General features: G+C 33.2%; 1 protein-coding gene across 1 annotated transcript; it reads left to right on the top strand.

The window, feature by feature from the left end:
• Nucleotides 1-619: 619 nt before the first annotated feature.
• LOC107443856 (uncharacterized) lies at nt 620-14,155 on the top strand. The gene is made up of 5 exons (XM_016057861.4): nt 620-866; nt 5,022-5,427; nt 8,657-8,989; nt 11,911-12,059; nt 13,753-14,155. The coding sequence occupies exons 2-5, from the start codon at nt 5,024-5,026 to the stop codon at nt 13,938-13,940; spliced, it is 1,074 nt and encodes a 357-aa protein (XP_015913347.1). The 5' UTR covers nt 620-866; nt 5,022-5,023; the 3' UTR covers nt 13,941-14,155.
• The last annotated feature ends 1,820 nt before the right edge of the window (nt 14,156-15,975 follow it).

The following is a 15,975-nucleotide window of genomic DNA, read 5'->3' as shown; positions in this document are numbered from 1 at the left end:
CATCGCCTATCAGAATAACATGTAGTAAGCAGCCGCAAACTTTTTAACCGGAACTAGAGTAGGTGCCGAGCTCGAGATTGTTATTGTTTACATTTCTACTGAAAACACCATCCATACCAAAAACAGATTTATAACTAAACAAGAAATAACACAAGGACTGCAAACTTAACTGTCGGACATAAAATTCAATTTAAATGTATTAATGATAAAACGACGAAATTTTTTTATTCCTCTAATTAAATATCTTAAAAATTTTCTTTTTTTATCTTATAACGTTCGCAATTATCTAAATAAATTTTATTTATAAAGTAAGGGTTCCACCAAAAAAAATATTGATTATTTAGGGTTCCGTAGTAGAAAAAAATTGGAAACCGCTGCTTTATATAACAATAGAAGGGTCGTTGCGAGTAATGGGGATGACTGTATTATATGATTACTAGTTACATAAAATTGCTACATTATATATTTTAAATTATTTACCTCTTACCATAATATAAATATCATTTTAAAGTACCCAGAGTGCAAAGGGATAATTAATAAAACTCCCTTTGTTTAAACGGTTGCCATGTCTTTCGACTTCTTGATGCGATCTTGAGGTTCATTATCAAGATTGACTTTTGACCCAAGATGTCGGTTTGTAAATGACCACAATGTTTTGAATGTCCAATCAAGATACTCTTCCAAACCTGATATGATAACATCAGTCAATTGTATCAATATTTACATGTCGGCATAATAAAGGGAATTCATTTGGATGAAGTCCAAATGATAGTTACATGTTAAGAAACTATTTATTTTTTTACCATAGATTTTAATTCCACGATTTGTGAAGGATATTCGTAGATAATTTTTAGCGTCTTGTGTTAGTAAGTCTCTTAGCATATTCTTTTAATTGCCTGTTTAAATTGCCTGTTAAATTTATTGTAATTGAAATTGCCTGTTTAATTTATTGTAAAAAATTAGCAATACTTGTGTATTTACGATATAAAGTTTCTCATTACATTCTTATGTATCACAAAAACTGTTTTTTTCACTTCAGATAAAAATATATAACAAGTTAAATTTGTAGTTTTAATTTCATTACAAAAAAAAATGAAAACAAATTTTTCATAAACTAAATTTAAATATAAGTATGCTCCAGCTTAATAATAATAATAGCAACTAGTGATACGTTTTAGAGAGTTGTAAACGTTTAAAGTTGTCTTTTTTAATTGACTTTCTAAATGAAATTTAGAATTTAAAATGTATTAATTAAACTCTTCTAATATTTCATATATTTAACAGGGACAGTTTAACAGGAAAAATTTTAAAAAATTTAAATTTCAAAAATTTTAATTTTTTTTTAGAAAATATTTTTAAAATTGTTTTAGAAAACATTATTAAATGACAGAAAATATATCATAAAATTTCATTTTTTTTTTTTAAGTGTACTAAAATGATGTATCTAGTGCACATAATGACATGAAAGTTATTCGTATAACAAATAATACGTTACCTACATAACATATTCGTATAACAAATGTAATATGTAAAGATGAAAATTTTAGTGAATGAAGCAGGTAAGGGACATTTTCAGGGGTATTTCTTAATCAGGGAACATAGAATTAAGTGTTCGAATAACGACTAGTGTGTTTAATGTAGTAGAATTGTTTTTAACTTTACCAAAGCTAATACACATTAGTTTTGCGTATGCTTGCATGATTTTCATTTCATATTATGTATTGTTAAATAAAATAAGGCAGAGAATTATTAGTCATACCTTCTAATAAACCTGTAATAAATAGTTCGAATAACACTTTTTCTCTTTTTACCCTGATAATCCACTAAGCTCTTCAACTGTCCATTGTTCTGTAGTGCAATTGAATAAACAACCAAAGTGATTCACGATAGATTTCGTGAAAAATGGTTTGACAACTAATTCTTTCGCTATGAACGTTAAAATAGAATTTAAAAAAAACTGATCAAACAAAATTCATTTTTGGCAAACAGAAGTTTTCAGTAGGTAGCTTATCATAGAAAAATACCAAATATATAAAAATATCAGTTTTGAATTTTTTGTCCCTTACGTTGGTTTTTCTATTGTACAGCAGTGTTCTGACCATGAAAAAATGGGATTCAATGTTTTTTTTTAACACTATTTCCTGGCCAAGTTGAGATGAAATTAATATTTTTAATTAAAAAATCACAATTGAAATTATCAAAAGAAAAAGTTTATATATTAAGTTATTTATTACTTGTGTCCACGTTATATTTCATTTCTTAATTAAAACTATATTCGATTAAATTCAACAAAATATGTTCGATTTCGCTCAATTTTAGTAACTTGCGTATGTAGAAGTTTTATCTATTTAGAATTAAAAATATTTGTGTTTTCTTTTAGCATTGCGTATGTATGTGTTTTATTGTTGGGAAAAATGAATTATTAAAGTGATTCGAATCAATAGAATCAGTTCACTTAGGTGATTGGAATCACTTACGGATTCGAATCACTGAAATTTTTACTTCACTCGAATCACTTCTTAATTCGAACCATATGAATTACTGATTTGAATCCCCTGTTGATTCGAATCACTGATTCGATTTCGTGAAAAATGGTTTGACAACTAATTCTTTCGCATGATTCGAATCACTGATTCGAATCCTGTTGATCAGTAATTGATAATGAAAGTGATTAAAATGATATAAAAATGATGTATCTATAATAAAAATGAATTGAAAATATTTTATTTCCACATTTTCAATGTAACACATATGATGAGCATTAATGTCAATTGACTTTCATAAAAAAAATGCTTAAATTTTTATAATTTTTCCTCGCATTTACCTATGTTAAAAGGTTGATCTAAAATCATTCTAACTTGGACACGAATAAGGCACAAAATTTATATGTTGTTAAAAATGTGATATTTTTATTAAAATTTTATAATTTAGTAAGTTTTAATTAAATTATCGAAATGTTTTGCGAAAAATTCTGATGCCTTCATGCAACAAGAATATATCGGTTTGATTGTTAAAAACTGATGGAATAGATGGATTTTAAAAACAATTTATACGAATAACTTTAAGGTTTCTATAATTTTTAATGTGGTTTGTGTCGCTGTCGAACATAAATAAGTGTTACTTGGCACTAGATACCCGGTAAAATTGCCCGGGTCGTGATTTTCCAATGCATCATCGTTTCAAGAAAATCACGACCCGCTCTCATGTTTGGCGGTTTACCTCTTGGCTGTAGTTCCATCACTTTTCGCTGTTGTCGTTTTTCTGGTAAACGTCTCGTCTTCAGTAGCCTTCGTAGCCTTGATAGGAATTTCTAAATAGCAGTCTGCATGCGTTCCCTTCCATTTTCACGATTTCAATAATTTGTTTAGGAATACTCTATTGTATATGAATAACTTTTCAAACAACGTAATTTACGGATTGTATCTTTCTAAATCTCTAAAAATTAAGTTACATACATCAGATAGTAAACATTTTTGTTATACCTTTTTAATAAGTAAGAATTTAATAACAAGTAATACAGGAATGAAACTTAATATTTTTTTCGTTTATTTTATATCCAACTTATGATCAGTATTTGGTTGTTAATTAATAAATGTACAAAATTAAAGAATTCACTTTTTATAGGAAATGTTTTTTGTTTTATCGATTATGCTTCATTAGTTAGTAAGCTATTGTTTAGGAACATTTTAATTTTTAGAACTTTAATTAATCAGTTATGTATATTTTAAATTCCTGAATAAATTTCATTGTTGTGCTCTACAAGAAATACTAGGTTTTTACATAGTTATTTATAAAACCTTGATATTATTAATTACTGTATCTTCGAATGAGAAAAAAAAAATAATAAAAATAATTGAAAGGGTGAAAAAGTATCGATTTACAACATACAAATAACAACAATAAATCGAAAATTGGGTTTCTCCCCTTTTTGTTTTGAAGAGAATGACAAAACAAAATGTTCCTCCTCTCATAAGAGAAAACCTTTTCCCTCTACCCTTCCTCTAAAGGCTGGGACAACCTACTTGGTACGGAGTAGGGCCCATGTCCAAGAAGTCGAGGGTTCGATCCTTGCCGGCCGAAGACTCCTAGTGTAGTTACAGAAGACTCCTAGTGTGGCTGGAGCACCGTTAAATCTGTAGGGTTACAAAGTCCTCATGTTCCCATAAGAAATTATCTTTCTGGGGGAACTGAATTGGAGATTGGTCGTTCTATGGTTCAAGTTAAAATTACGAACAATGGTTGGATGTATGAATGGGCCCACCCTATTAATGGGTTGTGAGATGTGTCTGGCTGAAGTCATATTCTTGGCCATAGATGGCGCCACTGAAAAACAAGAAATGCTCTCTTTGCCTTAAATTTGCTTAGTTTCACCAAGCAAGTGTTCGAATATTGGCAAGTAGCATTAGGAGGCCGGGATAGTCTGGTTGGTAGGACGTTGGGCCCATGTCCAAGAGTTCGTGGGTTCAATCCCCGCCGGCCGAAGACTCCCCGTGTAGTAAATGGTGACTGATGCACGTCAAATCTGTGGAGTTGCAAAGTCCTCTATGTTCCCATAAGAAATCAACATCTCTGGGGGTACTGATCCAGGAGTTTCGTTTCCTTGTCATCTGGATTGGTTCAAAATTACAAGTCTACGGAGTTGAACATTAGTAGTCGTAAACACAAAATTGGGTCAGCTGTTCAAAGACGGATATGAAATAAAATAAAAAAAATAGCATTAGAAACAACAACACCTTTAATCAAGGCCGTGAATTCAAGAATCACACCCACTCTTAGAGAAAATCGCCTAACAACAGAGTGGGTCTTGAAACAATGATGGTTTGAAAATCACGGCCTGGTCCGGGAACCTGGCACCGAATCTTGAGACTAAAAACCTGGGTAATGAAACTCTTTTGCTGGGTAGGACAAGTATCGGATAATTGTCAGGTACCCGGACATCTCTAAATTCCGTATTTTTTAGATACCTTGCATACCATGTACACGGTTGAAATTCTAATTCATATAATATCCTTTTAATATAGCCATGATACCTTTACGAATCTTTCTGTTCTTGGCAATCAGCGCAGTGGGAGTGCTTGCAGGATCCAAGTGCCCTCCTCGAGTAGATATATACCCTTGCACCTGCATCAACACGAAATTGAGTAGGAGACAGGCTAATACAATTCTCATTTGCCAAGGTCTGAAGAAGACGGATGAGTTGAGTGCAATTCTCCCGATTCTTAAAAATTTAGAGATTGATAAATTCATCATTTATGATTCTTTCTGGGAAGTCCAAAAACTTGGAGCAGTCGGTGAAAGTCAAAGTGTACTACCTAATGATTGGCTTACACTGACTAATATCAAAGAATTTGAGATATTCGACAGTACACTCTCTCCTTGCTTTGCCTGCCGTTGGACACTCATATGCAGAAATACTGTTACAACTAGGTAAGTACATTCAATGCTTATGTACAGAGATAAAGAAAAAAAAAACGGAGCACCCTTGCTAACTTTTGATATAATAATCGGATTTTTTCTTACTAACGCTCAATTTTAATGGTTCGATGGCTGGCCCTTACATGTTGTCTAAACATGTTTTTTTTTCTCCAACGGATTCAGATTCTTGACCCTCAAAATAAGAAGAGTAGCCGCAATCAGGAAAATATTCTTGCAATAGTTTGGCAGGAAGGAGGTTGATCCTAATAACTTTTATTCTAATGATCAGCTAATTTTATTTTGATAGTTCAAAGAGAAAAACCTTAAATCCTCAAATAATTAAGCATGACGTTACTCACGATAATTAAGTATGCACAAAAATGTACTTTCGCTGAATAAACATATCTATTTTGTCGTTTTTTAGTTTTGATCGTTTGTTATAAAATGAAGGTGGGAGTAGCAGCTATTATGCAAATGTTTGTTCCTTACCGTTTAGTTAGGAAGACGCTCGAAAAAACGATTTACACTCATCTATATTATTTCCGTTTATGCGAAAATAATTCCATTAAAAACAGTCTTTAGTAATTTTTTAGTACGTTTAACTATCGTCTGACAATTTCTAAATTGTAAGGTAAAGAATTATTTTTATGTTTCAAACTGAGTAATTTTAAATGAAAGTTATCGAATTTAAACGAAAATCATTGTATTTTTATTGAAATAAAAGTTTAAAACTGCGGCTTTTTTGAAATTTTAATCACTCAGAAACTTTCAACCTCTTTTGCTCAAATTTTGTATTCAATAAATTAGTTTAAAATTGTGTAAACATTTGTACACTTTACAATTAAAAAAAGTTTTCGACTATTATTAAAAACTATTGGTCGCATCTTTGAATAAACAAATTTAATAACCATGCAAAATCGGAGATCAACAGCTATGCCTATTAATCATAATTTGCAGATTGTTGTTATCCCCCCCTCCCTATTTTGATGGTCAAAAATTCAAATTCATTGAAAAAGGTGTACTTTTTCAGTGAGAGTATGTTTTTATGCTTATTTCTGAAACTTAAAACATCATCTGTACTAATTATTTAGCTTATTTGAGATCACCCCTTTGAACCATTAAAATTGGCACTTAGTCCGTGGTGTCTAATTATTAGAATAAAAGTTATTTAGGATGATATTTCATAGTTTCTTTTTTGAGCACTGTAGAATGAATGTTGCGTAAAAATAAATACTACTCTATTTTTAAATCCTAGTGTCATTACTGAAGAAACATTCGCATGGGACACTGCATGCGTTTGCCATGGACGTGCGTGAGACTGTTTAGAAATTACAGGATCAGACGAATTGCTCGAGTGTGCGCGAATCGGATAACGTGCGATCGCATGCAGCGAGAATGCTCTATAAGTGTATTTACATGAATTGGCGATCGCAACACTCGAATACGCCATCTGGGGAGAGACTGGTTTCATGCCTTTAGCCCTTCTCCCTTCCCTCGCCTCCTCTTTTCAGTTGTATAGGAATGTACTACGATATTTCCCCTTTTCTTAATAAGTTTCCTTTTTATTTAACAAAAATATTTTTTAAAATTTCCGTGATACTTTTCTTTAGAATTATGTTTAATGCTGTCCCGCAGTGGACTGATCGTTAAGACACGGTTCCCAGCAGATCACCGAAGTCAAGCATCACTGGCTACGATCAGTGTGCGGGTGGGTGACCACTTGGATCAGTCTGCGTAGGGACCGAGGATGTGCGGTATTGGTCCTCGTTAAACTGTGCTACCGTAAAGTGCTCGACTTCGCGCGCAGGTCGTCGGGCTACCGAAGCGGGGGTGCCATCCCCTCCGCAGAGGATCAAAAAATTGTGATGGCATGTCTTCGGATCATCCTCCGGGAAGTTTCCCAGACCGTCGCCAATAGCCCATTGTGCAGCTCTAGTGCGACGTAAATTAACAACAACAACAACATGTTTAATGCAGTTTTTAGTTCCACATAGTTTTCCAACTTAAAAGATTTTAATCTATATGAAAATCAAGAAAGAAACTAACGTACTTCCTTCCTCTAAGACTTTCTACACGCTAATAGGGAAAGCATGTGAGGTGTTGCCATAGGCAGAGAGTTCTGCTCTACGCCACCTGCAGCCCATTTCGATCGCCAATTGCGAAGGGGTACTATAGTTTAACTCTTTAATTGTGATAATTTTGGAACTCATATTTTCAATTGATTGCGACCCTAACTCTTACACGTGAAGAACAGTTTACTCCGAAACCATTCCACGAATTAGGACAACGAAAAGTGGACTTTAATAAACTATGGTAAAACTTCTGTAACTTCATCGCTTTTAAGAGATTAAATTGAGGTTCACTTAAGAGGATGCCATACCGCAGGAGAAAGTTTGGTGTAATAAAATTTAATTTTTTGGTGTAGCAAAATTTAAAGATCAGAGAAAAGCTAACTTAGACATACCTAGATTAATCTATGAAGTTTTAAATGTAGCAAAAATATTTTCAAAATACTATCAAAAAGCAAGGAAATTATTTGAGAACTTTTCCTCAACTTATTCCCAAGCAATCCTGCCATAATTCGTTTGCATTTCGATATTTTGAAATTTTTTTTCTTAGTTTGAAGCTTATTGGTTTACTAGGTATGCCTGAATTTACTCTTTCTAAACTTAAGTTTTAAATTACTTATGGAGGTGAAAAGGAATTTGCCGTGAGAGGTTTCTCCCTTGGTATAACGTTCTCTTAAACAAGTGGTCACCTTAAATACACAAGTGGGCGACCTTTGTGCTAAAATGCAAACTAAGGTAAACAACGTTTAAGAGCACAAAAAATATTTATAAATGCACAAAAAATATTTATAAATATTTTTTGTGCTCTTAAACGTTGTTTACCTTAGTTTGTAAGTGGTCACTTTATTGATTGTTAACTGTAATTGTTTTAGCAATTTGGCATTTGATCAACTTAGGTTATTAGATATATACAGGGAAAAGGTACATATAACTTGACAGCGTTCACTTTCGTCTATCTTGTACCCGTGAAACAAATTCTAGAACTCAAATTTTCAATAATTCACACCATAACTCTTAGCTGAAAGATTAACTGAAAAATCTGTTATAAAATAAAATGGTATTCAAAAATATAAAATGGTAAAATAAGCTAAATAGAAAAAATTCTTTTAATAAAATTTGAAATATTTTCTGGATTACCCAGCTTTAATGGTATTTTCACTTTTTTCTTGCAGTTTCAAAGTGGTCAACAGTTCGTCTTCAGAAAATATCTGCACAATTTGTGATACCGGTAGAGGCAGTAGAATACCATGGATGGGATGTATAACCAAACTGGAAAACTTTCAGCTAAGTCAGGGTGGACTTACATCAGTGACAGTAGATTTTTTTCCATTAATGCTGAGAGAGTTGAAGACTTTGGATTTGTCTTACAATCGAATTTCTAAAATCGATGATAATGTATTCCGCAATGTTCCCAATCTAAAATCTCTTGATTTATCTCATAACGCGATCGAGAATATCGGTCTTTCTTTTGGACAAAGAACTAAGTTGGAGTATCTTGATCTCAGGTAATATTTAAAAGTAAGAGTTTGAATAAATATTTTAACATTGACCAATCATTCTGGATACGAAAAATTCGCTCGTGCGAATTCGGCGATGCGAATAAGAGCCTGATTAGTGAAATATATTTACCCGCCAAAAACTCACCAATCTTGTTTTCGCTCGTGTCGCCGAATTCTCAAACGCAATTTTTTTCTGCCTGTAGTGAGAATGGCGTATTCCACAGTACTTTCTTAAATAAAATAAGAATATGAAAGTAAAAAAAAAAATACATGGTTAATAGTTTTAAACACGCTACATTTTAACCAAATAAAATTAAACTTACACCAGCAAGCATGGCGTCAGACTTTGCTCTACAGGAGGTCAAGTCTGCCCCAACAGGGGGGCTCAGACAAATTAATTCAAAATATTTAAATTATAACAAATTTTATACTTTACATTTTTTCTCACATTTTTTTTCAAGTATGTTTCTAAGAAGCAAAAATCACTAATTTTGATACCATAATGTGCAGATTCATTTACTATTTTACTCATAAATTAGCAATTATAATTGAATACAGAAATATATATTCTATTTGAGGGCAAATTAAAAAAAAAAAAGATTGACAGAACAAACTTTACTTCTTTATTTCTTCCAAATAATTTAAAGACAGAATTGTTTACGTTAAACGGTGTGACGTTTAACAAAATATTTTTCGTTATTGAATGCAGAGAAAGTGTGCATAGATTATAGTCAGTCTCATAAAGTGAGGACAATGGGGTAGAAGTTGGAACAGTCTTCTTGTCTCCCTCTATCCCTCAGGGCTGCTGAATAACTTTCCATGGACACAAACAAAAGACTTGTCTATCAGAATTTTCTGAGGAAAGGTGAACAGGAAGTTGGTGGTAAAGTGTAAGTAAAAAGAAAATATTCTCGAAATATTTTTTTTTTTAAAGAACGTAATTCTATTTATTTTTAAGACAGTAGCATTTTCCCAACGATTTTCATATTCGTGCCGATCGGGGGGGGGGGGCAAATGATGCCCAACAGAAGGCAATTATCCCCTGACCCCTAACTGGCGCCGCCCTTGTACACTAGACAAAAAAGTGTTATCGAAAAAAAAAGTTAAAAAAAAAACATTAAAACTTAAAGAATTTATGCGAAATTTTCCAACAAAGGGCTCATTTCCAGATAACTGGAACAAAGGGGTAACTTATATAAATTACATATATTCATTGCAATAAAAATTAGCGCACATAGAAAGAGTTGTTAGAATGAAACGAAATTTTCATACGTAACATAAGAACAAAGTTGATATACTTAAGTGATTAAAAAATCAAAACGAAATGATTATTTATTATTACAGGAAAAAATACAAATAAATGGAGGGACTAGTACATTTTTTGGGTTATTTCAAGCCTGAATGTAGGATGTAATAAGGTCGGGCATTGAGACTTACAAGACTCTTATGATGTTCTACGGCATCTCATTCCACAATTGCTCTAAAAATACCGCCTTATAAACTTAACTCAGTGGTTGTCCAACTTGCTGTCTCAAGTGGTCTCAGATATATTTTTCAGACTTTGTGGACGAGCATCGCCTTGTTGAAAAATTGCTCATTGGAACAAAATACGCGTGGTTGAAGGACGACATCAAAGCTGTCATGTCACCGTCGATCGATATAAGAGATGATCGTGTGTTGTATGAAATAGCACGCCATACCATCACACCAGCTGTAGAAATAGTGTGCTGCTATACAGAGTAGGCAAGACACCAGTCAGGAAGGGTGTATAACACATTACTAGCCTTCCTTGGCCTGCCCAATTCCCAGATTTGCTCAATCAAGGCTGGGACAGCAAGTTTCAAAGCTTCCAAGTTTGGTTCATTTAGCTGTGTTTTTGCAGCTATTGCGGAATGAGATACCGTAGAACATGATATGGGGCTTGTATGTCTAAACGCCCAACCGTACATCATTCTATATTCAAGATAGATATGGTCAAAGTGGGTACTAAAATTTCCTGTAATGATTAATAATTTTTCTTGGATTTTTTAATCAGTTATATCAACTTTGCGCTTACTTACGAAAAATTTCGTTTCATTCTAACAAATCTTTTCCAGTTGCGGTAATTTTCATGTCATGGTATACAATAGGACTTCAAAAGTGGTGGACAAAAGGACTTCAAAACGAATTTACTAAAGTAACAATGATAGATTAAAGTACAGAACTTGTTACCACTAGAAGAAAATTTCCCTCCAAGTGGATCAGGTTGGCATCTCTAGAAATGTAAGGAGATGGTAAAATATCTCTAAAAATATACAACAAAAATCTAAAAATACAGGTGTGAAATAAAATATATTTTGAAAAGATGCATTCAGTGATATCATACTTGACCCCCATAATCTCTCCCCTTTAAGCGTGGGCAGCTTTAAAATCTTAAGTAGAAAATTCCATTTTTTGCAAACTTTAAATTTTCCAGAAAAGAGTAACCCAATTTGAAATGCAGGTTGTTACATTTTGATTTACAGTCGACGTTATAATTACAAAATGAAAATGGAGTGAAATTTTTTTAAAAGAGATATCGCTATAATATAAGCCAGGCTAAAAACATTAAAACAGACTTGTTTGATACTTTGAAAAAGCTCTCTAGGGATACCAAACTCAGCTTCATTCTCTAGAGTAGTCAGATCTCCACAGAGTGAGATTGTGGAGACAATAATAATTTGGTATCATTAAAAGATCTTTTGAAAATACATTTATCATTTTATAAGATGCCTTTGTTTAATATGATGCACTGCTCTCTAGAGTAATCAGATCTCCACAGAGTGAGATTGTGGAGACAATAATAATTTGGTATCATTAAAAGATCTTTTGAAAATACATTTATCATTTTATAAGATGCCTTTGTTTAATATGACGCACTTTTATTGACCAATTTTTTTTTTTTACAGTTACAATGCTCTTAAAACAATCGGAGCAGATCTAATAAATATGATGCCAAAGATTAAATCTATTAATTTTGCATACAATGCAATTACAGAACTAAAAGCCACTGAATGGAGAAGAAAGCCAAATACTCTTCATAAAATCGATCTTACAGGTAAGTTCACGTTGCATAACCAAGTTCACTTATTAAAAATATGTATCTTGTAGGAATTGAAGAAAGATAAAATCGAGCAGAGAAAATACCACCTGCACAAAGTATCGAGGCAAAATTTTAAAAAAACTTTTTAAAATAATATTCGCGATCTCAGCACTCGGACAAGTCATTTGGAGAGAAAATCGATTCCATGTCCAGAGCCTCCCCCCTTCTCATCAGATGCATGACAATGTTTTCTTCTTTCGTAATATTTCTCATATTTAAATTGTCAGAAATAAATTTTAAAATTTCCATGATCCTTACATTATGTACTGTGGATAATGAAGTTTTGAGTTCCATATAGTTTCCAAATTTTAATGGGTTTGAAAATAAAGAAAGAGAATGATATACTTCTTACTCCTATAAATATTCACATGCTATTGAGGAAGGAATAGGTGAAAACTTTTGTTGCTTCTAATGACACTTGGACAAGCTAAGTAAGCCAATCATTGATATTTTGCGAATTAAGTCAGGAAGCACCGCAAGAGTGAAAGTACGTCTTAGCTCAAGAAGCATCTTATTCGTGAGGCCACTTCTTCAACTTAGATATAGATCTGAAGAGTAAGAGAATTTTCTCCAGATCTCAGGCACTGCTCAGCGACCGACTAGAAGACTTTCGATTCCACAGACTTTACAAGCACGTATATTGCAAGTACTCAGTGTGTCTTGATGAAGTAGAAGATCGAACCCCGGGAGATTGGACTGGAGTCTGATTCTCTAACCACTGAGCTACCATGGCCCTGTGAACAAGCCACCCGCAGCCTAATTTCTATCACCAATCTATATGATGAATATAATGAGGACAAGAAATCATTCTTTTAGAGTATGCTGCTACGAGACAATTTTTTTTTAAAAAAAATATTTAAATTCGTAAAAATAATTATAAAATATTCATCGTAAGAATTAGGGAGGTATCAAACTGCAACAGCCGACCCAATTTTTGGGGTTTACGACTACTGATGTTCAACTCAGTAGCCTTGTAAGTTTGAATTTAATCCAGAAGACCAGGGAATTCCAGGAACACATATTGGGAAAAATTTGCTTTGGCGGAGGACTTTTTAATGGAACTAACCCGCACTAGCATTACATGGAGAGGAAAACAACGAAAACCTCCCATGGTTAGCAAAGGAAGTCTAATCCATGATCAATCTACCACTGAGGATACTTAACATCAGCACTGTGGTTGATGCAAGTCGCATGCGGAATTCGTATCGACCAGTCATTGCTCAGATTCGAACCCTGAGCCACCACGGCTCATTGTATCTTTATTGAAGAAAAAGATAAAAATTTCAATTAGGCTAAAATAAAGGAGAGCTTATAAATAAGCATCATCACAGCAATCTCCAAAAGGAAGGCATACCAATACCTGTGCAAAGATATCTTTCTTTTCATAATATAAATGTGTGACGAGGATTTCCTTCTAATGATTAAATTTTTCATTATATTATTCTTATAAATAGAACTGGTATTTATTTGTTGTCTCCTCCTTAACATGAGCAATAACATATCATATTACTTCATGATACTTCAACTAGATCTGTCCTGCGTGTAGTCCCATTAGCATGCGTTGCAAAGTTTCCAGTTGGCTTATAGTAACAGATTTTCAGTATAAAATATTAACTTATTAATTTTAATTTGATTTTTCATCCAATAGGAAACTTGATACACTGTGACTGCAACATAAGGTGGTTGAACGCCACGTTCTCAGTTGGTGTCAATATTATTGGACATTGTGCCAGTCCAGATGAGTACCAGCAATCTCGCATCAGGCCTGCATCCCGGCACCTAATCGAACGATGTGACGCCAACGGCGTCATTGGGCAAAGACCGAAGAAAAATTAGTTTGGAAAATAAATATGTATCATATATAACTTGTTATTCCAAAGAATGCATTTATTATATTGCTTGAAGTTCTGACTTAGACAGAGTTTTCTCACGATGCAAAATGCATTCATAGTATAGGTCATGAGAATTTTTTTCCACAATTCTTATTGTTATATCTGTATTTTGAATAATTTACGACAATATGAATAAAACAGTTTTAATGTATTAGAAAATTAATAATAATCTATTCCTAAAAGTCTTACGTTTTAACCTTATACTATATGCACCTTTATTGTAACTATGAAAACAATTCATTTTGTAAATAGTGTTTTAAATTTTGATACTTATTTTAATACTAAGCATCATATGGTACAGATTAGTGTTTAAAAATTTCCCATAATGCTTTTTTAAACCAGCCATTTGAGAAGTTAATTATTTTTATCCTACAACAGAAAATGTATTAATATATATGTATTAGTAAATTTCAACTTCATTCTACTAAATTATTTTTTTCAGTGTTTTAATTTTCATGTTAAAATTTTGTATGCGTAAATCATTCCTTAAATCTTATTACTTGATAAATAAATTTATATGGATTCAAATTTTTGTGAGAAAAAAAAAAGAGTGGGATTGAACTATCACTTGCAAAAAATATAATTTTTACAAAGTATTGCAGAGACAAAAAATTGGACAGGGCTCAATACACTAGGGTGAGTCCGAACAAGACTGCAAAGCTTTACCGGATGATGGAACGCATCTGCACGAGCAATATACATCCTAGAAAATATGGACAATGATTTAGTATTATAAATGGTGCAGTAGGCAGGGAAGACAGACGAGACAGACTACAGGTAGGAAAACATTCAAGTTTAAATCGCCGTCTGTGTGAAAGGGGTTCCTTTGCTGAGTCTAAGCAAAACACAGGACGTGTTTTGCTTAGGAATGTCAGGACATTGCAACTTGTAAAGGATCTTCTATGTAGGGTGAATCATCAATCAAGATGAAGCATGTGAGTGGTTGCACATGTTGTAAATAGACAGACTGTTTGACTGTTGATGCATCTGAAAGACTGTTTGATGCATGCTACAGGAAAGAAAGTAATGCACTCCTATCGCACGCAAAAGATACATATTGTAGTGTATCTACCACTACAAAAATACAATTCCAATACACTAGTATATAAGACATGACACCCCACAATGTGTTGACACCATTAGAGTATCAACCAAGTGTCAATTTCACACGTTGGTTCCTCCAGCAAAATAACACAGCCGTGTTCTATATACCGTAAAAGTGCGCTTTCACACGAGAGGATGTTTTTAATAACCACAACTGACACACATATCCTCAGCAGTTCTCCATAAATGTTTGGGCAGTTATCTTTCATGACAATTTGATCGGTCCATGGTTCCTGCCACACTGTCTAAATGGCGAATTATATTAAACATTCAGACGAGAGCTGCTACCGCAGATGTTGCGGCCAATTCCAAACCCTATCAGGTCAAGTTTCAGCATGATGGTAAGCCTGCACACTACATCTTCGTTGAGCGCAACACTTTGAATTCAACGTTTCCTAGGTGATAGAATAGTTGAGGTGATCCCATACCTTGGCCACCAAGATCTCTTGATCTGTCGTGTTAACTTTTTCCTGTGGGGCAATATTAAAAGTCTAATCTATAATGTCAATTGGGCAGTGTATTATTAGGGCTAAATTATGTTCTTAGATGATTCTAGATTAGACCTACTCCCAATGACAAGCATATAAGAGTCTGGAAGAAACAAAGCACATGTAGTAGGCCACAGAACATCACACATTCCACCTTGGAAGCCTCACGGTCTGGGCAGGATTTCAAGAGGATATCACACTAAGCAGCAAATCTACAAACAGGGTTCTGTGACAACTGTACGACAAAATTCATACGTGTAATAAAAATAGTGTAGTATAGTAAAATATAAGTAATATGTCTAGGAAATTTTTTAAATTTATTTTAGTATTAAACGCATAAGGTTTGACTGGTTGATAGAGAGAAAATTAGAATAATAAATAAATAAA

This window comes from Parasteatoda tepidariorum, chromosome 12, assembly GCF_982258835.1.
Source record: "Parasteatoda tepidariorum strain Cologne lab strain chromosome 12, Ptep-v5.0, whole genome shotgun sequence".
Classification (NCBI taxonomy): domain Eukaryota; kingdom Metazoa; phylum Arthropoda; class Arachnida; order Araneae; family Theridiidae; genus Parasteatoda; species Parasteatoda tepidariorum.
Note: the sequence above shows the minus strand (reverse complement) of the source record. Positions and strands in the feature narration are given on the sequence as shown.

Bases quoted from the DNA above. Each gene is read 5' to 3' on its own strand.
- LOC107443856 (XM_016057861.4), top strand. From the start codon at position 5,024: ATGATACCTTTACGAATCTTTCTGTTCTTGGCAATCAGCGCAGTGGGA. The intron at 8,990-11,910 runs GTAATATTTAAA...TTTTTTTTACAG, and splicing joins TTGGAGTATCTTGATCTCAG to TTACAATGCTCTTAAAACAA. The intron at 12,060-13,752 runs GTAAGTTCACGT...TTCATCCAATAG, and splicing joins TCATAAAATCGATCTTACAG to GAAACTTGATACACTGTGAC.